Raw genomic sequence first — 23390 nt, 5'->3', positions numbered from 1 at the left:
GAATGTTGAAATATGCATAGTGATCCTGGAGAGACCCAGCGTACCCCTTACTCTCATGTCTCATGTAGCCTTACACAGGAAACCTGGATGTCAGCAAGGAGCGCTTCAATAATAGGCGGAGCAGATGCAGAATAACCATTGAATGTGCCTTTGACAGATTAAAAGTACGCTGGGACTGCCTATATGGCATGTTAGATCTAAATAAGGAAAATATTCCCATGGTCATAGCATGGAGCTGTGCACTCCAAAATATTTGTGAGGCTAAGGGTGAAACGTTTCCCTTAGGATGGTGTCAAGAGATTGTTGTAGTATGTTCTTGTACTGCTGTGACTTTTCTTGGTCCGCTATGGCACTGAGGTTAATACAAGGGCATCTTTTTACTTTAGATCTATGTATTTTCTTTAGTTTAAGTCTGACCTTGCTATATACCAGAGAGTGATCTGTGTCGCAATCAACACTTTGATAACTCTGGGTAATGAGGACGATGTTCAGGTTGGCAAGCCTTGTGATGATAAGATCCAGTTGGTGCCAATGGCCAGATCTGGGATGTTTCCAAGACACTTTGTTGCAACTTTGTCTGGAAGAATAGAGTTTTTTACACAGAGGTCATAATAGGAACAAAATTCTAGCAGTCTCTGACTGTTTCCATTCATCGTACCAGTTCCGTGTTGACCAAGACAGTTGGTCCATGCTTCATGATCTGCTACCACCTTTGCATTAAACTCCCCTAGCAGGAAATCATACCCGTGTTTTGGAATATTGCTGATGGTGGTTTTCAACTAGTTGTAGAACTGGTCCTTGATGTCAGAAGACAAGGAGAGTGTTGGGGCATACACACTCAAAAGGTTGACTGGGCCCTCAGATGTGAACAAGCGTAGTGCCAAAATTCCCTCTGATCCATTTGTAGGTGGCTCACGTACCCCCAGAAGTGAGTTCTTGATGGCAAATCCCACTCTGTGGTCTCGTGTTTCTTCTGAGTTTTTCCCCTGCCAGAAAAATGTGTAGTTATTTTCTCTGAGAGATCTGCTTGATGCTAGGCTTGTTTCTTGGAGGAATGCGATTTACACATTGAGTCATTTCAGCTTGTCATTGATCACGGCAATTTTACATGCATTGTTGATCTGTTGAAGGTCCTCAGATAGTCCATTTGTCATGGTGTGAATGTTCCAGCACCCTATCTTTTTACTTGACTTGCCTGGTGCATTGGTTACAGTCCAACTTGTCAAGTTATAAAACTCTAAGCTCCAAGCACCCATTGAAGCAGGCAGACTGTGGTGAGCCAACACCCTATTGTCTGGGGGCTGCCCAGTTTTATGGTGCGCGGTGGTTGTCTAGTGAGATACAATGATCTCTCCCACCATCAGAGACAGCCCCTGGCACTCAATTCTATGCCAATCAAGTAAGATCTTAGAACTGGTGACTGCTGCCTCCCACGTTGTGTCAACGCTCGAAGCGAAGCTGGAGTACCTCTCCAGGGCACAAGCATGGGCGAATGATATGGAGGCCCTGAGTTTCCCATGCATTAGGACCTCCCTCTCAGCGTCACCAGTAAAATACAGAGGAGAGGAAGAACCAAAATATCTGGTACCCGATCCACTGCAGGAGTTGCCGAAAAGATACTAAAATATTAGTACCTGATCACCTTTTAGGGCTCTACTCCAGATTTTCTGTCCGAGTTTATTATCATAGCCTTACATACTCCTGAATTCACCCACAAGGCAGTGGAGCTTTTCTGTCAGGGGTTGCTCCCTTAGAGTCATAGAATCATAGAATCTCAGGGTTGGAAGGGACCTCAGGAGGTCATCTAGTCCAATCCCCTGCTCAAAGCAGGACCAAACCCAACTAAATCATCCCAGCCAGGGCTTTGTCAAGACTGACCTTAAAAACCTCTAAGGAAGGAGATTCCACTACCTCCCTAGGTAACCCATTCCAGTTCTTCACCACCCTACTAGTGAAAAAGTTTTTCCTAATATCCAACCTAAACCTCCCCCTCTGCAACTTGAGACCATTACTCCTTGTTCTGTCATCTTCTACCACTGAGAACAGTCTAGATCCATCCTCTTTGGAACCCCCTTTCAGGTAGTTGAAAGCAGCTATCAAATCCCCCCTCATTCTTCTCTTCTGCAGACTAAACAATCCCAGTTCCCTCAGCCTCTCCTCATAAGTCATGTGCTCCAGCCCCCTGTGGGTAGCCTTACATCCACCCAGGCTACCCACAAGGCAGTGGGTTTGATTCGCAGGTAGTACCGTCTACTTTCATTACAGTATCAGGTATAGCCTGACCTGACTCCTTAAACCACAGAGTACAAATTGAAATGTATTAAATATTTTTGGATGTTTTTCTACATTTTCAAATATATTGATTTCAATTACAACACAGAATACAAAGTGTACAGTGCTCACTTCATATTATTATTTTTATTACAAATATTTGCACTGTAAAAATGATAAAAGAAATAGTATTTTTCAATTCACCTCAGACAAGTACTGTACTACAATCTCTATTGTGAAAGTGCAAATTACAAACAAAAAAATGTAAAACTTTAGCGCCTACAGGTCCACTCAGTCTTAACTTCTTGTTCAGCCAATCGCTAAGACAAACAAGTTTGTTTACATTTACGGTGGATAATGGTGCCCGCTTCTTATGTACAATGTCACCAGAAAGTGAGAACAGGCGTTCGCATGGCACTTTTGTAACCAGCATTGCAAGGTATTTATGTGCCAGATATGCTAAACATTCATATGCCCCTTCATGCTTTGGCCATCATTCCAGAGGACATGCTTCCCTGCTGATGACAATCTTTAAAAAAAATAATGCCTTAATTAAATTTGTGACTGAACTCCTTGGGGGAGAATTGTATGTCTTCTGCTCTGTTTTATCCGGATTCTGCCATATATTTCATGTTATAGCAGTCTCAGATGATGACCCAGCACATGTTGTTCATTTTAAGAACAGTTTCTCTACAGATTTGACAAAACACAAAGATACCAATGTGAGATTTCTAAAGATAGCTATACCACTTGACCCAAAGTTTAAGAATCTGAAGTGCCTTCCAAAATTTGAGAGGGACATGCTTTCAGAAGTCTTAAAAGAGCAACACTCCGATGTGGAAACTACAAAACCCAAACCACCATAAAAGAAAATCAACCTTCTGCTGGTGGCATCTGATTCAGATGATGAAAATGAACATGCTTGTATTGAACTGCTTTGTATTATTATTGAGCAGAACCCATCACCAGCATGAATGCATGTCCTCTGGAATGGTGCTTGAAGCACAAAGGTACATATGAATCTTTAGCGCATCTGGCACGTAATTATCTTGCAACGCTGGCTACAACCGTGCCATATGAATGCCTGTTCTCACTTTCACGTGACATTGTAAATAAGAAGCGGTCAGCATTATCTCCTGCAAATGTAAACAGACTTGTTTGTCTTCACAATTGCCTGAACAAGAATTAGGACTAAGTGGACTTGTAGACTCTAAAGTTTGACATTGTTTTATTTTTGAATCCAGTTTTTTTTTGTACTTAATGCAGGTTTTTTCTGCACATAATTCTAAACCTGCAAGTTCATCTTTCATGATAAGGAGATTGCAGTACAGTACTTGTATTAGGTGAATTGAAAAATGCCATTTCTTTTGTTTTTTACAGTGCAAATATTTGTAATAAAAATAAATATAAAGTGAGCACTGTACACTTTGTAATCTGTGTTGTAATTGAAATCAACATATTTGAAAATGTAAAAAATATCCAAAAATATGTAAATAAATGGTCTTTTATTATTGTTTAACATTGCAGTTAATTTTTTTAATTGCTTGACAGCCCTAATAATAATCCCTGGTTTTTTTTGTGAGGAAAAGAATGAAAGTTAGTTGAGCTGGACTGGAGGAGCTAAAGGTAATAAAAAAAAAAGGTAATAATTGGAGATATACCAATCTCCTAGAACTGGAAGGGACCTTGAAAGGTCATCGAGTCCAGCCCCCTGCCTTCACTAGCAGGACCAATTTTTTGCCCCAGATCCCTAAGTGGCCTACTCAAGGATTGAACTCATTGTTGAGCTGTCATTGTTGCTGTTGTAAAATTCTGAACCTGTTTCCGAACAAAACAAAACAAAATGAGACAAACACACAAAAAGGGAGAGAAAAGAACAGCAACTAGAGAAAATGCAACTTCTGTCTTTCATGTTGAGTCACTTGTAACCTCACTGCTGGAAAACACAGGCCTGGCATTTGGTCTTAATAGCCACTCCGAGACCTGGCAAACTTGTACCAGCATAGGGCTGTTTAGGGCACAGGTGGGCAAACTTTTTGGACTGAGGGTCACATTGGGGTATGGAAATTGTATGGTCGGGCCATGAATGCTCACGAAATTGGGGAGTAGGGGTGGGAGAGGGGGTGAGGGTTCCAGCTGGGGTTGGGGCCAGAAATGAGGAGCTCAGGGTGTGGGAGGGGGCTCTGGGCTGGGGTGCAGGGGGGAGGGTTGGGGGGCTGGGGATGAGCAGTTTGGGGTGCAGGAGGGGGCTCCAGGCTGGGACCGAGGGGTTGAGAGGGAGGGAGGGGGATCAGGGCTGGAGCAGAGGGTTGTGGTATGGGGGAGGGGTGTGAGGGCTCCGCCTGGGGATGCTTGGGGGTGCAGGTTCTGGGGTGGGGCTGCGGATGAGGGGTTTGTGGTGTAGGAGGGGGCTCCAGACTTGTATGGAAGGGTTCGGAGGGCAGGAGTGGGATCAGGGATGGGGCAGGCTGTTGGGGCACTGGGGGTGGTGAGGGCTCTGGCTCGGGGTTCAGGCTCTGGGGTGGGGCTGGGGATGAGGGGCTTGGGGTACAAGAGGGGGATCTGGGTTGGGATCGAGGGATTCAGAGGGTGGGAGTGGGATCAGGGCTGGGGCGCAACCCCTGCAGCTCCCATTGGCTGGGAACCACGGCCAATGGGAGCTGCGAGGGCAGCACCTGTGGACAGGGCAGCATGCAGAGGCACCTGGCCACGCCTCCGCATACTACATAGGAGCTGGAGAGGAGTCATGCCAGCTGCTTCCTGTGAGCCGCAGAGAGCTGAGGGCCGGATTAAATGGTCTGACAGGCCAGATGTGGCCCGCCGGCCATAGTTTGCCCACCCCTGGTTTAAGGCATTGCTTTTTGTTGCCTCTCTTGTCACAGGAATACATCAGTGTTGTGGCCAGATAAAACGGGTTGTTATTAGACAGAAGGCAAAAGGTGAGGGGTAGGAAAGAGAAGAAATAAAGTGGAGGAGAAAAAGGACATACTGGGGGAGACAGGGGATAAGACATGTCACATCCCAGGTAGTGATTGGGATTTAGCCGGAGCCAATAAAGGTGGAGATGACAATGTCATCTGGATCCCTCTTTCTCTCTGACCCACTCTGGTCAGGACATCACTTGGGTTTAGGATGACAAAGGCCTAACAATGACACAATGGATCCTGGGGTCCCAGGCGACGGTAGGGTGGCAGCCATGATGGTGAAGATTGCTCCTTTCCTGTCCATTCATCTCCCAGCCAGCAGTTATCTTCTGTTAATTTTTTCCCCCCAAGTCTTTTCTTTTTAAAAACCTCAAAAGGGAGTGATGAGTGGAATAAACCCATCCCCTTGTTATTTTGTTCATCAATTAAGCTAATTTCTGACACATCAGTTTTGGTCCATTGATTTCTGGTTCCACATTTCTCTTGTTTACCGTGATTTTAACCCGGTCTTGAAAGTATGCCTTTTTTGTTTGGACTAATTTAGGCTTTCTGTCTCCCTTTTTACCTTTTCCCATCAACATTTCTAATTAAAGTTTATTGTGATATTTTATAAACTTTAATTCACTTCTCACAGTTGAGCTCATCATAATTAAGGTAAATTTGGAGGCCCAAATATTACAACACCCTGTTACTCCCTTGTACTGGCACACAGGATAGGCCACAGTTTAGCTTTTTATTACTAAAAGCAAGATGTGACTGGACAGAAATAAACTATCATTGGCTATAGTTCCTCCTCAGTATCATTACATCATATTCATTATGGAGACAAAATTCCACTTCATCTTAGCAGGTATTCTGGAATTATTTTAAATGGTTTATTGGTGATAGCGTGGGATGTATAAAGAAATAAATAGATAGTAATTCAGTTTAATGCTTAATAGAAATTAAGAAATCACCAGGAGATCAGAACACTAAAAACTGCAGGTTTCTGAGAGTCACTATAAATGTTTGTACTGCAAACTTTTAAATGTAGCTACCTGAACTTTTTTAGCTGTGTTAACATTGCAAGGTGCTAGACAGTTTTCCTGACTAAATATAGGTGGTATGTTAGAAAAATGAAACTGTAGTACAAATTTTAAGATTATAAAATACTTTTTGAATATTTTTTTCCTGGATTTTGAATTCTCTTTCAGTCCAAGATATTTGAGTTTGTCTTTCTTTTCCTGCAAATATCAGAGGCCATTCAGAGTTATCCCTGGGCTCTGAAGATGGGTCCCATCCCCTTCTAGGCATGCAGCTAGATTCTCTGTGTGCGTAGTATAAATAGAGTGGCAGTTCAGTGTTTTTACCTTGTTTATTAGCATCCTGGCTTTTAAAGCTTATTTAGAGACATCAGTGAGCAAAATCTTTTCCTACCCTATCCTAGTGTCTTGGGAATCAAAATTTCCTGAGGCTTTGTTTCCTGGCGCTGTCAGGAGCTACAGAAGAGCTATGCCATAGCTGTTCAAAATCTGTGGACCCTTTCTTACCAGGAGAAGGGGGCTCAAAAGTCTAGATGGCCATGTTGGGGCCTTTCACTCCCTATGCACAGGCCAAGATTCCTCCAAAGAAACCTCAGCAAAGAAAGGTCAGTCTTCTTCAATACCATGGATTGAGCACACTGGACCCTCCTCACCAGAGATTCTTCAATGCTGAATCCAAATTCCCCCAACCTCCAGCCCAATCCATTTTTTAAAAAAAGAAGCTCCCTGCATAAGTAGGCAATTGAATCACTAGGCAAGGAGTCTGGCCTGCTTATCTGAATCTCCTTCACAAAAGGAGGATTTGCACTCTTAACATTACCTCTTCAATTACATATTGGAGGATAATGAGTACGGGGGCAACAAGCTGCCTTCTCCCCTCATCTGCTCCATTTCCCCCATCGCCCTATGAACCTTAAGTCACAGGGGAGGTGTGGGGAGACAGGTCTGTAAGAAAAGGAACAGATCCTCTGATGATGAAAATCCATCTTCTAAAAGCAAAAATAAAGTAAAAGACAAAAAAGCCATGAGTTTTCATAGTAGGGGAATTCTCAGCTTCATAGCATAATTTCTAACTAGAGAATTCGGAAAGGTTCTCAGTGGCCTGGTCTACACTTGGGGGGGGATCTGAGTTACAAAGTGTCAACTATGTGAATAACGTCGCTGAAATCAATGTACTTAGATCTACTTACCGCAGTGTCTTCACTGTGGTAAGTCAATGGCTGACACTCCCCCGTCGACTCTGCCTGCGCCACTCGCCCTGGTGGAGTACTGGAGTCGACAGGAGAGCTCTTGGCGGTCAATTTATCATGTCGAGACTAGACGTGATAAATCGACCCCTGCTGGATCAATCACTGCCTGTCAAAGCCGGTAATGTAGACAAGCCCATAGATATGTTTGACACTATGAGGAGGAAAGAAGTGGCTACCAGAGAAAGAAGACAAGCAAGTGTCAGAGAGGTAGCCGTGTTAGTCTGGTTCTGTAAAAGCAGCAAAGAATCCTGTGGCACCTTATAGACTAACAGACATTTTGCAGCATGAGCTTTCGTGGGTGAATGCCCACTTCGTCGGATGCCGACGAAGTGGGCATTCACCCACGAAAGCTCATGCTGCAAAACGTCTGTAAGACAAGCAAGCTAAATCTTCTGTCCAAAATCAAGTTGTCTCCCTGCAATTCCTCATTCAAGGACATCATTAGGGAAGAATGGGAAACACTCAGCAATAGGAAAGGCTTACTCAGCAAGTCCAGAAATTCTGCATTATAGTACAACCCAGAGATTTCTTCTTCATTTTCTCTATAGTTAATGCAAAAGTGGCATCCCTGGAAAAGACATCATTTCCTACTGTGAGTGGGTTTTTTCCCAAAAAAGATCCTTCAGAAAGGATAATTGAAACTATCCACTGAAGGAACTTCAAAGCTTCTTCAGCTTCTCTTAGTGTCTGCTTGGCAATAAGCTATTTCAGGGCCACAGTGTTCTGCTGCAACAACTTAACAATACCCTTAAAACTCATCTCAAAAACAAAGGAAATGTTTTTATTTTTATTTTTGTAATGTATGTCCTGGTATTCACTGTCAAGAGTTTAGGTCAAAAATAATTTCTTGACTCCTATATTAATAAGATACTTTTCTATTACAATTATGTGCTAGGTAAAGTGAATCCAGCCAATTAACAAAATATTAAAATGTTAAAAGAAACATTTCTGAGTTTATTTATTTGATATTGCTATGTCTCTTGCCTGATTTACCGAAGCCTTTGTGTGCCCTGCTTATATTTTCTAGATAAGCCTGTAAATCAGACAGGGTGCTCAGTTTTATATTAAGTCCTGTTTTGTACATTTTTAACAGTTGCTTAGCCAGCTTAAAGGAAATCTGGAGGAAGAAAACAGACATCTACTTGATCAAATTCAGACATTAATGCTACAGAATAGAACATTACTGGAGCAGAATATGGAAAGCAAGGATCTTTTCCACGTTGAACAAAGACAGTACATGTAGGTATACCAAAAATTATGAAACCGCTGTTCAGAAATATGACAAGACAAGCTTACAAATGTAAAAAAACACCTTCTACTGGCTGATACATTACATAATACTCTCATACCCTATTCTCTTGTATTTTTTCTTCAAACATAACTAAAGTAATTGCATTATATATGAATTGCTGATAATCACAACCAGAAATGTTGATTTTTAAAACTAAATAATTAAAAATACATGTTTTTTATGGTATGTGGGTCTAATGAAAAAAATAATTTATTCCTCCTTCCACTTCAAACAAGCATCCCAGAATTCTTTGAAAATTCTGTTGCTTTTTCCAGTAGAGAACTTTTGCTTCTTTTAGCAGTAAAAAGAAAGTGTTTTTAAATACTACTTTATTGTATCCTATATGTGCATGCTGTGTTCATAAAGTTCAGCATTACGTCATATTAAAGACCATAAATGGCCCATGAAAGTCTTTAAAATGTCTTCATTTAGATATATCTTTACATCATATTTTCTGTATTTCTCTCTCTTCTTTATTACTTAGAGACCTCTGTTTCTTGGCAATATTTATGCGGCTCCTGTTTATTCTTAGGTGAAAAAGTCTGCTCTCAAATACCTAAAAATGCAAAGAAACATGTAATATCATATAAATATATATACATAACTGCCAAAATAGCAATTTTGATTAATTTCTGTTTACAGTGACAAGTTAAATGAATTGAGACGACAAAAGGAGAAATTAGAGGAGAAGATTATGGATCAGTATAAATTTTATGAGCCATCCCCCCCCAGAAGGTACTGCTTGAATATATTTTGTGGAAATGAGTATAACCAGAAATTTAAACAAGCTAAGGACCCAGTTGTGCCCCTATTGAAGTTGATCGTAAGATTCCCATTGACTTCCATGGGAGCAGAGTATGCCCACATATAGTAGTTAAACATGCATACTAATTATTTTTTAAATTATGCATTTTATAAAAGTAATGAATTATAAATGCAATAATGGATTTAATTTTATTATAACAGAAGGGGCAATTGGATTACTCTAAAAATGAGGAAATTGATAAAATCTAAGAAAGATGTTAACCGTGAACGTCTGAAGTCTCTGACTCTTACACCTACCCGTTCGGAGTCCAGTGAAGGATTTCTTCAGCTACCCCATCAGGACAGTCAAGATAGTTCCTCTGTGGGCTCAAACTCTCTTGAAGATGGCCAGACACTAGGAACCAAAAAGAGCAGTAGTGAGTAGTTACAAAACGATTTTAGTTTGAAATACTGGTTAGTTAAATATATTTCCAATATGTGGCAAAAACTTCAAAAGTACTTAAAAAAGAACAAGTCAGTTGGAAATCTTTAAGTAATGTTAAGAGCTCCCAAGGCCTGTAATCTTTAGGTCAATGGCAAAGCTCCCATTGACTTCAGTGGTGCAAGTTCAGACCCCACCTAGAGTGTATGGATAGATGCCCTATTTTAGCATTTCAGTAAATGTAATTAAATACATTAAAATAAATCTATAGTATATCAGGGATGCAGAATTAGGTAGGCTTACTGGATCAGAATAACGGCATTTAGCCTGTCAGAACTTCAAATGGAAGGTCAGATGGCACTGCTCCTCTCTGCCTAATGCACCTCCTTCTGCTTTGTTTGTTTTCTCTCATTCCCATGAGACTCCCACCCTCCTCAAGTAGGCCTCTCCATATCGTGTCCATACTAACAGCCATTAGCTGCTAAAAAGATCATGTGTCTCTTAAAACTCATGGTGATGGGTTTTGGCAACAATATAATAGAGCAAGGGTCAGCAACCTTTCAGAAGTGGTGTGCCGAGTCTTCATTTATTCACTCTAATTTAAGGTTTCATGTGCCAGTAATACATTTTAACATTTTTAGAAGGTCTCTTTCTATAAGTCTATAATATATAACTAAACTATTGTTGTATGTTAAGTAAATAAGGTTTTTAAAATGTTTAAAGCTTCATTTAAAATTAAATTAAAATGCAGAGCCCCCCCGGACTGATGGCTAGGACCCGGGCAGTGTGAGTGCCACTGAAAATCAACTCGTGTGCCGCCTTCGGCACACGTCCCATAGGTTGCCTACCCCTGTAATAGAGAATAGAGTGATATAAACAGTTAGAAGGACACAGATCACTGCTGATTCTAGAGATAGGCAGAGCTACAGAGAAAAATAACTGATAAGTTCCTGATGTAGGGGGAATTGATGTTTGCCAGACACGAACTATTAACCCTGAATGAGCCACATTGTCATAGCTGTTAGGCTGCACATAGCCTAGAGTATTTTATGCAACCTTTACTTGTTTCTTTTGTTGTTCATCAATAATTTAAGTCATGAATTATCGTGGCAGGTAATTAGTTTTTTGCCATTACATTCCATGTTAAACAAGTTGTATTATTGATTAGTTAATAAATTTATTACAAGTGAGCTATTGATGTTACATATAAAGCATCAATGTACCTTCATATTATAATTCATACCTTTTAAAGTTTAATATCTAAGTGAATTGGTATTCCAATTTTCATCCCAGGTGAGAATTTTCTTTATTTAAAAAAAAAAAATCTCACATGGTGGTTTTTGATTTTGGCTCTTCTTGTGCAAACTTAATAAAAATAAAAAATAAAAAAAATCTGTATTTTTCACATACTTTTATGGAAATTAAAAGTAGAGAACTTTGGATAGGATGCCAATGCATGTAGGGACAATCCTGCTGAAAAGAAGTGCTTGAAATTCCTAGTTTCTTAAAAGGAGTTGGCTATAAAAGGTTATGTGACCCTTTAAAAAGAAGCAATTTGAAACCTGATGCAGATTAAAATAATTACAACCCTTCCTTTGCCTATATAAATAGTGGATTTTTTTTTTATTTTCAGAGGGCGGGAAAGGGATCAGGCTGTGGCAGAGGATTGGGGCGCGGGGGGAGGTGCGCTCAGGGATGCAGGCTTCAGGCAGCACTTCCTGAAAGCAGCTCCTGGAAGCATGTCCCCCCTCCAGCTCCAAGGCGCGGCCAAGCGGCTCTGCGCACTGCCCTGTCCGCAGGTGCCACCCCTGCAGCTCCCATTGGCCAGGGTGAGCGCCTGTGGACGGGGCAGTGTGCAGAGCCACCTGGCCACGCCTCCGCGTACTGCCTAGGATCTGGAGGGGGGTCATGCCAGCTGCCTCCTGGGAACCATGCATAGCAGGGCAAGCCCCCAACCCCACTCCCCGGCTGGAGCTGAGGGCCAGATTAAATGGTCTGATGGGCCAGATGTGGCCTGCAGGCAGTAGTTTGCCAACCCCAGTCTATTGGATTCTAGTGAATAGGAGAAACTCAGCTTGTAGGCAAGTCAAGCTTTGTCATCTTTTTCTTTTGTAGCTCTGGGCAAGGAATTTTCTTTTGCAATATAATCAATCCCTTTTCATGTTTCATCAGTACAGTATCCTGGAAAAGTAGGTTCTATGGCTGAGGGTCAGCCTCAATGTCATAATGTATGGAGCCTCAGGTTCACCTAGGGTCCCTCGCCTTCTGGGGCTTTCCACTCCTCTTAGATTGTTTTATTCTGTAAACATACAAATCTGTAGGTTATTCTGTAAACCTATCCTCAAATCCACGTTTATCCCTATGAAGTGAGGATCCTGGCTTTATTGAGTGATGTTGGCTCAACTAACTTTCTGGTGTCCAAAAGATTCATAAGTCTTTTCCCTGAAAAAGAGCTAAAGAGAGACTATCTCCTGTCAGATCTCCATCTCCAAAATAAATATCTGTCCTCTCAGCTGCTGTCTTTTCCAAGGCCCTTGTTGGCTTCAGAAGATTGTGAAGATGAAGAGGCTTCAGGTAGATAACCCTTCTCAAGAGGGAGAATCACCATCTTCCTAATTTCTGGATTATTCTTAAGCTTTAATGTCAGTCTCTCCACCTCTCCTGGTGAGACTTGCTGAAGCCCTGAATCTAGAGATAGAGAACTCTCCTAATGTTTATTATGGAGGCACTGGTCATGGTTTCATGGCTAAGGTTGAGTTCTGTTTTGCGCTTAAAGCAGTGATTCATCCATTTTGTTATATATGAAAAATAGAGAATATCTTGACAGAACAAAGAGTAATGGTCTCAAGTTGCATTATGGGAGTTTTAGGTTGGATATTAGGAAAAACTTTTTCACTAGGAGGGTGGTGAAAGACTGGAATGGATTACCTAGGGAGGTGGTGGAATCTCCTTCCTTAGAGGTTTTTAAGATCAGGCTTGACAAAGCCCTGGCTGGGATGATTAAATTGAGGATTGGTCCTGCTTTGAGCAGGAGGTTGGACTAGATGACCTCCTGAGGTCCCTTCCAACACTGATATTCTATGATCTTCCACAAACTTTTGGCACTTACTCTTTAAATATAGATTTTTTTAATTTTTTTTTTTTAGAATTTACAAGTAAATCTGTTGTTTTATGAGTTAAAATTAATTTTAAATTGGGTCCTTTAAGAAAGTTAGCATTGGTGTCAATCTTTTCTTTGTCCAAAATTATCTTAATAATGGAATAACACAGATTCTTCAACATTTCCTCTATTTACAGTAGTTAAAATTAATTGAAATCTTGTGCATAGGCTATATTTGGAAAAAAAAGATGTTGTAATTAAGCTAAATTATTAACAACGGTTGTATTTAATTGGTATGATTATATAAGCTAAAGACATGGCCAGGTCAACAGCTCAAGTAGCTCTTAACGTGGCTGTTTTGATTTCAGAGATAATTCAGTTAGGGTGACCAGGTATCCTGGCAGCTCCAGTCAGGACCGCTGACCAGACCATTAAAAATCCGGTCAGCGGTGCTGCAGCACTAAGGCAGGCTAGTCCCTACCTGTCCTGGGGCACCAAGCTGCGCCCCGGAAGTGGCCAGCAGGCCGGCTCCTAGGCAGGGGGGCCATGGGGCTCCGCGTGCTGCCCCCGCCCTGAGCACCAGCTTTGCGCTCGACCAATGGGAGCTGGGGGCGGCGCAGTGCCTGCGGGCGAGAGCTGTGCCTCCTGCCCCCCTCCTAGCCCCGGACCTGCTGGCTGCTTCCAGCATGCGTGTAACATTAAGTCAAGACAGGCAGGCAGGCAGCCTGCCTTAGCCCCTACCTGCCCCCGCGCTGCTGCCCGGGAGTCGTGCGAGGTAAGCCTGCACCCCAACCCCCTGCCTCAACCCACAGCCCCCTCCCTCACTCCAAATCCTTCGGCCCCACCCCAGCCTGGAGCCCCCTCCTACACTCCAAATCCCTCATTCCTGACCCCACCCCAGAGCCCTTACCCCCCTGCACCCCAACCCCCGCCCCAGCCCAGAGCCCCTTCCCACACCCTGAACTTCTCATCCCCAGCCCCAGCCCAGAGCTCTCACCGCCTCCCACACCCCAACCCCTTGCCTCAACCTGCAGTCCCGCCCCCCCCCACTCCGAATCCCTCAGCTCCACCCACTAGCCTGGAGCTCTGTCCTGCACCCCAAACTCCTCATCCCTGGCCCCAGCTCAGAGCCCGCACCCCCTCCCGCACCCCAAGTACTTGCCCTAGCCCAGTGAATATGAGTGAGGGTGGGGGAGAGCGAGCCACTGAGGGAGGGGGAATATAGTGACCGGGACAGGGCCTCAGGGAAGGGGCAGGGCTAGGGTGTTCTATTTTGTGTGATTAGAAAGTTGGCAACACTAAATTCAATCAATGACCATCCTTCCTCTACAACTAATTTGCTTACACCACTTCTGTTCTTTGTAATGACTCAGTGGCATGAGCAAGACCAGACGTGTCGGGAGTTCTCATTGGAAGATTACCTTGTCCAGGTGTTCCCTGGCTGCCTGCTAGCCTTGGTAATCAGTTCCTGAAAGATTTCCTGTGGTTCTGCTTCATTGGCTCCACTGTACACTAAGGCAGCCTTGCCAGGGAAACTCAGACTGGAACATAGGGGAAGCTCTTGAAGTGCAGACATCAGGACTCAGTGTCTAGACCAGGGGTCAGCAACCTTTCAGAATTGGTGTTCTGAGTCTTCATTAATTCACTTTAATTTACGGTTTCGCATGCCAGTAATACATTTTAACATTTTTTAGACGGTCTCTCTCTATAAGTCTATATATTATATAACTAAACTGTTGTCGTATGTAAAGTAAAGCTTCATTTAAAATTAAATTAAAATGCTGATCTTATGCCTCTGGCCCACTCAGCCTGCTGCCGGCCTGGGGTTCCATTCACCTAGGCCGGCAGCAGGCTGAGCGGGGCCTGCGGCCAGGACCCCGGCTGGCAAGGGGCCAGCAGCCAGAACCCCAGACCGGCAGCGGTCTGAGTGAGACCAGTGGCCGGGACCCCAGACTGGCAGTGGGCTGAGCGGTTCAGCCCACTGCCACTCAGCCTGCTGCCAGTCTGGGATTCCGTCCGCCAGCTCCTGCCAGCCAGGGTCCCGGCTGCTGGTCCTGCTCAGCCTGCTGCCGGTCTGGGGTCCCAGCCCTGCCCACATAGAGTGGGTACCTACCTTCTCCCTGGTTTTAGCCCAGTCTCTTCCTCTCTCTCTGCACTGAGCTGAGGGTGGGGGTGCACTGAGCACAGGGCTGGGGGTGAAGGAGCAGGCTGGGGGCTGGGGTGTAGGGTCTGGCCAGGAGCTAGAATGAGGGTGGGGTCTTAGGGTTGGGGCAGGAGGTTTGGGTGTGGAGCGCTTACCTGGGCAGCTCCCATTTGGTGTGAGGGGTGCAGGTGGGAATGTGGGTGGGAGGGGTGCAGGAGCTTCTGTTTGGTGCTCAGGGTGGGGGGGGGATGTGGGGGGAGGGTGTAAGAGTCAGGGCTTGGGGTGTGTGGGTGTGTGAGGAGGGTGCAGGAGTCAGGGCAGAGGATTGGGGAGCATGTGCGGGGGGTGCAGGAGTCAGGACATGGAGTGTGGGGGAGCGGGGTATGTGGGGGGGGTGCCAGATTCAGGGCTGGGGTCGTGGGGGGGTGCAGAGGTCAGGGCAGGGGGCTGGGTGTGTGTGAGGGGGATACAGGGGTCAGGGCAGAGGGCTAGGGGTGTGGGGGGGGTCAGGAGTCTGGGCTGGGGGTGTGGGCTAGAGTCATGGGGATGTTCCCAGCCCCCTGCCCTGAGCGGCTCACAGCAGGAGGCTGGAGGGGATATGCCCTGATTCCACCCTCCTTCCCCAAAGTCCCGTCCCCACCTCTTCTCTGGAGCAGCGAGCATGCTGCGGCTGCAGTTCTGGCTCCGCTTCTCCCCCTCCCTCTCCAGGGACCAGGGCCATCAGCTGTTCGGTCGCAGGGAGGGAGAGGATGAGGGGCAGGAACCCAGGATGCTGGGGGAAGAGGCGGGGGAGGAGGGAGCTTGGCTGCCGGTGGAGGCTGCCCTGCAGCAGCAGCTGGCAGGACCAAGCTTCTGCCCCCTGCCCCCGCAGGAGAGAGTGGTGGGCGGGGGGCAGAGAAGAGCAGGCTGGGCAGGATTTTTAATAGCATGCTGCTGCCTGCCAGGGTCCCGGCCACTGGCCCCGCCCAGCCTGTTGCCGGCCTGGGTTCAGCAGCGGGCTGAGCTGGGCCGGTGGCCAGGACCCGGCAGGCAACAGCATGCCATTAAAAATCGACTCGCATGCTGTCTGGCACATGTGCCATAGGTTGCCAACCCCTGGTCTAGACCTATCCCTCCTTTCACTCCTAATTTTACCAATGATGAGCATGCCTCCTTGGCTAGAGAATAATGTATCGTGGCTGTTGCAAACTTCTCAGAAGTATTTGCCTCTACTAAACAGCATGACTTCCGTCTTTCTCAGGTTCAGCATCAACTTCAAGGTGTTCTTCATCCATGAGTTCCTCACCCAAGCACTGGACTAGCTTGGTGACTGTGTTATCTTAAATTGTGAAAAATAGATATAGTTCATCGTCTTTTTGACAATTTTCTAATGGAACAGCCTGGAAAAGTAGTTCTTTGAGTGCTGTCCCTGTGGGTGCTCCACTCCCAGGTGATGGTGCATCACGGCACTATTGATTGGAGATCTTCGGTAGCAGTGCCTGGTCGGGACGCACACACTCAGTTGCTGTCTTGCAGTCTCGTTAGAGTCTGCCTGAGCACGCACGTCCCGTGCCCCCCCTTAGTTCCTTCTCAACTGTCCTCAGCTGAAGACGGGACTCAGGGCAGTGCTAACACTCTTCCCTAGTCTCTGAAGAAAACAATCACAAAAATATAGAAATAGTTAGCAGCAAAGAATCCTGTGGCACCTTATAGACTAACAGACGTTTTTCAGCATGAGCTTTCGTGGGTGAATACCCACTTCTTTGGATGCAAGCAGAAATAGTTACTAACTAACTAGAAATAGTTAGTTAGTAACATCCTTTAGAATAGTTATTTAGTTAAAAAAAAACAAAACTTTTTTTCCTCAAGCTCGTCTCCTGCAGAGACACTCTCCCCCGGCACTCCAAGTTCAATAATGCCAGGAGCTTCAGGATTTAAGAAATGTCTCTCCCGTCAGACTCTATGCCAGAGTCCAATGGACATTCATGCTGCGTGAAATGCCTAGGCAAGACCACACATCCCTGCTAAGTGCCTCCATTGCACAAGCCTCAGAACCAGGGCTCGTCGTGACAGGGAACTGCAACTGAAAATTATTCTTATGCAGAAATCCCTGCAGCTGCCTCCAGAGAAGGGCACTGTTAAACCCTCTCCCTCACACTCCCTGGCCAAGTCCGAACCTATTGGGAGCACACCTTCACCCTCTCAGCTAGAGAGGCAAGAAGCCCAACTGTCTCCAAGCGGAGACTTTCATAAGGATAAAGGGTTTCCTGCGAGATCCTTACCCTCAATGCTGTTAGTGCCGAAGGCAGGAGCCTCCAACCATGCCAGCACTTCAGCAGCTTTTGCAGAGGCAGGGACCCAACTTCCTGTGCAGGGAAGATCTCCTTGGCACCGGTCCCTTCGGCACCAAAAATAGACCCAGTACCAACAGCGCGCTCTACCCCGGTGTCGACAAGAACGTCGGCACCAAGCCTTACCGCCACTCATGCAGCAGCAGCAGACCTCCTGCAGGGCGCACATAAAAGACCTATGACACCGGGGAAAGCTAAACAAAAGTCTGTGCATGCCTCTGAGCACAGACCATGCGCAGCACACTCAGACCCTAGGGAACAACAACGGTTCCTGAGTCAAGACGACCTTTCACTGGCACCTGAGCCTAACTCCGCTCCTGGACACACAGTACTCACTCTTTGACCAGCCGCTCTCCACACCTGACCTGACCACCTTTACTGACAGCGAGCTGGATATGCAACAACAACAGGAGTTCTTCCCACCTGCCTCTCCTCCTGCACCAGAACCTTTTACGCCTCAGACCACGGCGAACAACCACCAGCCTCAGTTTCCCTACTTTGCCCCTCTGTGGGCTGCACCTAACTTCTCTAATCCAATGCCTTGGCCTCATTGGTACCCTTGGCCAGCTCCTACTGCCACTCGCCCTCATGCTTCTTCCACCAGACCACAAGCTCCTTCTGCACCTCCATCTCTAGCTCCATCTACTTCTAGAGTGCCTGAACCCCCCTCTGAAGACGTGGGCCAGGGACCATACCCTGATTTGCCAAACCCCAACTCTCCATCAGCTCCAGACAGAGCCGTCGTGCCTCCACCTCCACAGAATGTGGACAACCTGAAATTGTTCCAGGAACTTTTCAAGAGGGTGGCACTCAGCAAAGACATCCCTTTAGAAGATGTCCAGGAGACACAACACAAAATCCTTCAACCCTCTGCGCCCTCAAAGATCGCGCTTCTCATAAATGATGCACTCGTAGAACCAGCTGACACTGTCTGGCAGACTCCAGCCTCTGTCTTACCAACTTGCAAAAAGGCTGAACGCAAATATTATGTTCCTGCTAAGGACGGAGACTTTTTATTCTCTCACCCACAACCAAATTCTCTTATAGTAGATGCAGCGAGTCACAGGACAAAACAGCCACACTACTGGCCTACCCAGCAAGACACCTTGGGCAACAAGGTTTATACCTCCTCCCCTCTTCAATTCAGAATTGCAAACTACTACGCCCTACTTGCAAGCTATCACTTTGATAACTACGATAAACTCTTTGACTTTACCTCCCATATTCCGGAGGACCGGAGAGCAGACTTTAAGTCAGTCCTTGTCCAAAGCCAATTTGTTTCCAGAATGGCCCTATAGGCATCTCTAGACATGGTGGATACAGCTGCCTGTAATACCACAACTGCTGTGGTTATGCACAGAGCTTCCTGGCTCTCTGCGTCAGGTATCCCCAAAGACCTGCAGACCAAAATGGAGGACCTCCCCTTTGATAAAGATGGACGAGGTCCTTCACACCGTGAAAGACTCTGGAACAACCCTACTCACCCTGGGCATCTACCAGTCAATTCCCAGGAGACAACAGTATCAATCTTACCAGAGGCCATGTACATACCAGTATCACCGGTCTCAGAACAGACCCTATGACGTGCCTAGGAATCACCCTAGACCGCCTAGGCTCAGACAAAATGAAGCGCAAACAGCTACTTAGGGAGGTAGTGGAATCTCCTTCCTTAGAGGTTTTTAAGGTCAGGCTTGACAAAGCCCTGGCTGGGATGATTTAGTTGGGTTTGGTCCTGCTTTGAGCAGGGGGTTGGACTAGATGACCTCCTGAGGTCCCTTCCAACCCTGAGATTCTATGATTCTATGATACTTGCCACCCACTGGGAAATAAACAACAAATTTGAAGTGTTGGTCGAGGGTCTGCAGAACCACTCTTTGACTCCACCGCCTACTTGCCCATTTGGCCACTGCCTCCAGGCTTTCCACCATGCGTTGGGTCCTAGAAATAGTTCAGTTCGGCTACTCCATCCCTTTTATATCCCATCCTCCTACCCTTCCCTGTCCCTCTTCAGGGACCCCTCTCACGAGCACCTACTTCGTGTAGAAGTGGATCGTCTTCTACAGATAGAATCATAGAATATCAGGGTTGAAAGGGACCTCAGGAGGTCATCTAGTCCAACCCCCTGCTCAAAGCAGGACCAATTCCCAACTAAATCATCCCAGCCAGGGCTTTGTCAAGCCTGACCTTAAAAACCTCTAAGGAAGGAGATTCCACCACCAACCTAGGTAACCCATTCCAGTCCTTCACCACCCTCCTAGTGAAAAAGTTTTTCCTAATATCCAACCTAAACCTCCCTCACTGCAACTTGAGACCATTACTTCTTGTTCTGTCATCGGGTACCACTGAGAACAGTCAAGATCCATCCTCTTTGGAACCCCCTTTCAGGTAGTTGAAAGCAGCTATCAAATCCCCCCTCATTCTTCTCTTCTGCAGACTAAACAATCCCAGTTCCCTCAGCCTCTCCTCATAAGTCATGTGCTTCAGCCCCCTAATCATTTTTGTTGCCCTCCACTGGACTCTTTCCAATTTTTCCACATCCTTCTTGTAGTGTGGGGCCCAAAACTGGACACAGTACTCCAGATGAGGCCTCACCAATGTTGAATAGAGGGGAATGATCATGTCCCTTGATCTGCTGGCAATGCCCCTACTTATACAACCCAAAATGCCGTTAGCCTTCTTGGCAACAAGGGCACACTGGTGACTCATATCCAGCTTCTTGTCCACTGTAACCCCTAGGTCCTTTTCTGCAGAACTGCTTCCTAGCCATTCAGTCCCTGTAACAGTGCATGGGATTCTTCCATCCTAAGTGCAGGACTCTGCACTTGTCCTTGTTGAATCTCATCAGGTTTCTTTTGGCCCAGTCCTCTAATTTGTCTAGGTCCCTCTGTATCCTATCCCTACCCTCCAGCGTATCTACCACTCCTCCCAGTTTAGTGTCATCTGCAAACTTGCTGAGGGTGAAATCCATGCTATCCTCCAGATCATTAATGAAGATATTGAACAAAACCGGCTCCAGGACCGACCCTTGGGGCACTCCACTTGAAACCGGCTGCCAACTAGACATGGAGCTGTTGATCACTACCAATTGAGCCCAATAATCTAGCCAGCTTTCTATCCACCTTATAGTCCGTTCATCCAGCCCATACTTCTTTAACTTGCTGGCAAGAATACTGTGGGAGACCGTATCAAAAGCTTTGCTAAAGTCAAGGAATAACACATCCACTGCTTTCCCCTCATTCACAGACCCAGTTATCTCCTCATAGAAGGCAATTAGGTTAGTCAGGCATGACTTGCCCTTGGTGAAGTGGAACCCGTGCCGACACAACATCAAGGAAAAGGGTTCTACTCCCACTACTTTCTGACCCAGAAAAAGACAGGGGGATGGAGGCCTATACTAGACCTACGCCAACTGAACAAATTCGTAAGAGTACAAAAATTCAAGATGGTCACACTGGGCGCAATAATACTTGCGCTGGAACAAGGAGACTGGTTCACAGCCCTCGATCTACAGGATGCCTATTTTCACATATCCATTCATCCGGCCCACGGATACGTAGGGAAAAGGATAAATGGACACACATCAGATATTAGGAATGGTAATATACAAAAACCTGTAGGAGAACACTTCAATCTCCCTGGACACACAATAGCAGATTTAAAGGTAGCCATCCTGCAGCTAAAAAGCTTCAGGACCAGACTTCAAAGAGAAACTGCTGAGCTTCAGTTCATCTGCAAATTTGACACCATCGGCTCAGGATTAAACAAACTGTAAATGGCTAGCCAACTACAAAAGCAGTTTCTCCTCCCTTGGTTTTCACACCTCAACTGCTAGAAGAGGGCCTCATCCTCCCTGACTGAACTAACCTCGTTATCTCTAGCCTGATTCTTGCTTGCATATATATACCTGCCTCTGGAAATTTCCACTACATGCATCCGACGAAGTGGGTATTCACCCACGAAAGCTCATGCTCCAATACGTCTGTTAGTCTGTAAGGTGCCACAGGACTCTTTGCTGCTTTTACAGATCCAGACTAACACGGCTACCCCTCTGATACTTAACCACTGTAATGTTGTTCTTGTCTTTGTAGCTAAAATCCTCTGCCTTACTAATGGGGGGTACAAAAGGCAATAGAAGATGATCTCTGAGGACCCCGAATTGTTCAGTGTCAAAACAGTTACACTACATTAAAGATGCCAGGGCATGTTTAAAACCTTTTGGCCATTACTTTGTGTCTGCCAAGAAAAGCACTTCCACATGCACATACCAGTCACAAGGATTTTTCAGGCAATGTTTCAGCCTTAGGCCACACATATGTGATTCCAACACAGATTTGATATCTGCTTTAGTGAGATAGGCACCATCAGTATCTGCAGCTCCATCTCACATTTTGTAGGTATGCTGAGGGCCACAAGCCAACCCTTTTTGTGGATCTGTTTTTTAGAGACCAAGAATCACTATGAAGTACTGATAATTGTTGTCTTAACTGTAATTATTTACTTTACTTTTTGTAGTATGAGCACAGGTTGTATAAAACACATAATCAAAGGTATTTTCTTGTCAGTTTGGATGAAAAATAAAATGCAGTTAGAAACAACCCTCCACAATAAAATTAACTCCTCAATAAGAAAAAAGAGGGAGTGTGTGTTTTGGCATTCAGGTGGCAGTCCAGACCAGTAAAGGATTTTGTCACCATTTGCCCTGTAACCCTGGGTGTCTCACAGCAATTTGGTGCTGTAACTCCCAACCTGGGCTGCTCACAAGCAGCCTGCCACTATGAGTATCTGTATATAGCAGCAGTCCTGGTTCCAGCAGTCTGATGCCAGCAGCCTGCCAGCAACACACCAGTCACACTCTGTGTTCAGCCTGGGTTACAACCATCAAGATGACCACAACACACTCCCCATCTCAAATTTCCCCAAAACTGTGTTCCCTGATATGTTCAGCCCTTTCCTGTACAGCTCAGAGAAATAATAATGTACATTACTCCATAACGTAAAGAAACAAAACTACATCATGGCTTACTAACTAGCTGGAGTAAATGCACCCTTCCTTTTAAACACAGCATTGAATTGGTTTATAGCGGGGGTTGGCAACCTACGGCACGCGTGCCAAACACGGCACACGAGCCTATTTTGAGTGGCACGCTGCCGCGGTCCCAGCCCCCAGCTCCACTCAGCCCCCACCACTCTCCCCTGCGGGGGCAGGAGGCAGAAGCTTGGTTCTGCGGCAGCCAAGCTTCCCCATCCCCCACTTCTTCCCCCAGTGTGGTGCTTTCCTGCCCCGTCCCCTCTCCATCCCTACGCCAAACAGCTGATTTCCCCCTCCCCCTCACAAGGGCCGAGTGGCAGCATGCACACAGCTCCGTAGAGGAGGCAGAGAGAGGTAGGAATAGGGCCTTGGGGAAGGGGGTGGAATCAGGGCATATCCCTTCCAGCCCCCTGCCATGAACCACTCAGGGCAGGGGGCTGGGAGCATCCCCACAAGCTGAGCACCCCAGCCTTCTGCCCTGCACCCCCCACGCTGCCCAGCCCTCTGCCCTGACCCTTGAACCCCCCCCACACCCCGCCTTCTGCCCTACATCCCCGCACACACCCATCCCTCTGCCCTGACCCTTGAACCCCCCCCCACACACAGCCTTCTGCCCTGAACCCCACACACACCCCCAGCCCTCTTCCCTGATCCTTGAACCCCCACACACACCCAGCCTTCTGTCCTGCACCCCCCCACACCCCCAGCCCTCTGACCTGACCCTTGAACCCCCACACACACACAGCCTTCTGCCCTACACCCCCCATACACCCCAGCCCTCTGCCCTGATCCCTGAACCCCCCCACACACTCCAGCCCTCTGCCCTGACCCCTGAACTCTTCCC

The 23390-nt window shown here is 46.1% G+C and overlaps 1 protein-coding gene and 1 long non-coding RNA gene across 7 annotated transcripts in view; one reads left to right on the top strand and one right to left on the bottom strand.

The window, feature by feature from the left end:
* Nucleotides 1–23390, top strand: part of CCDC88A (coiled-coil domain containing 88A) — a 368487-nt gene that overhangs the window by 316137 nt on the left and 28960 nt on the right. For all 6 annotated transcript variants that reach the window (XM_045009683.1, XM_045009682.1, XM_045009681.1 and 3 more), the window contains 3 exons: nucleotides 8561–8706; nucleotides 9401–9493; nucleotides 9725–9939. In XM_045009683.1, coding sequence (XP_044865618.1) covers nucleotides 8561–8706; nucleotides 9401–9493; nucleotides 9725–9939 — 454 coding nt within the window. The remainder of the gene's footprint in view (nucleotides 1–8560; nucleotides 8707–9400; nucleotides 9494–9724; nucleotides 9940–23390) is intronic.
* LOC123366337 lies at nucleotides 8956–14723 on the bottom strand. The gene is made up of 3 exons (XR_006578041.1): nucleotides 14466–14723; nucleotides 9821–9917; nucleotides 8956–9314 (listed from the first exon to the last, which is right to left on the bottom strand). It is a non-coding gene; the product is annotated as an uncharacterized LOC123366337 (long non-coding RNA).

This window comes from Mauremys mutica, chromosome 3, assembly GCF_020497125.1.
Source record: "Mauremys mutica isolate MM-2020 ecotype Southern chromosome 3, ASM2049712v1, whole genome shotgun sequence".
Taxonomy (NCBI): Eukaryota; Metazoa; Chordata; order Testudines; family Geoemydidae; genus Mauremys; species Mauremys mutica.
The sequence above is the reverse complement of the archived record's forward strand: the minus strand, read 5'-3'. Positions and strand labels throughout refer to the sequence as shown.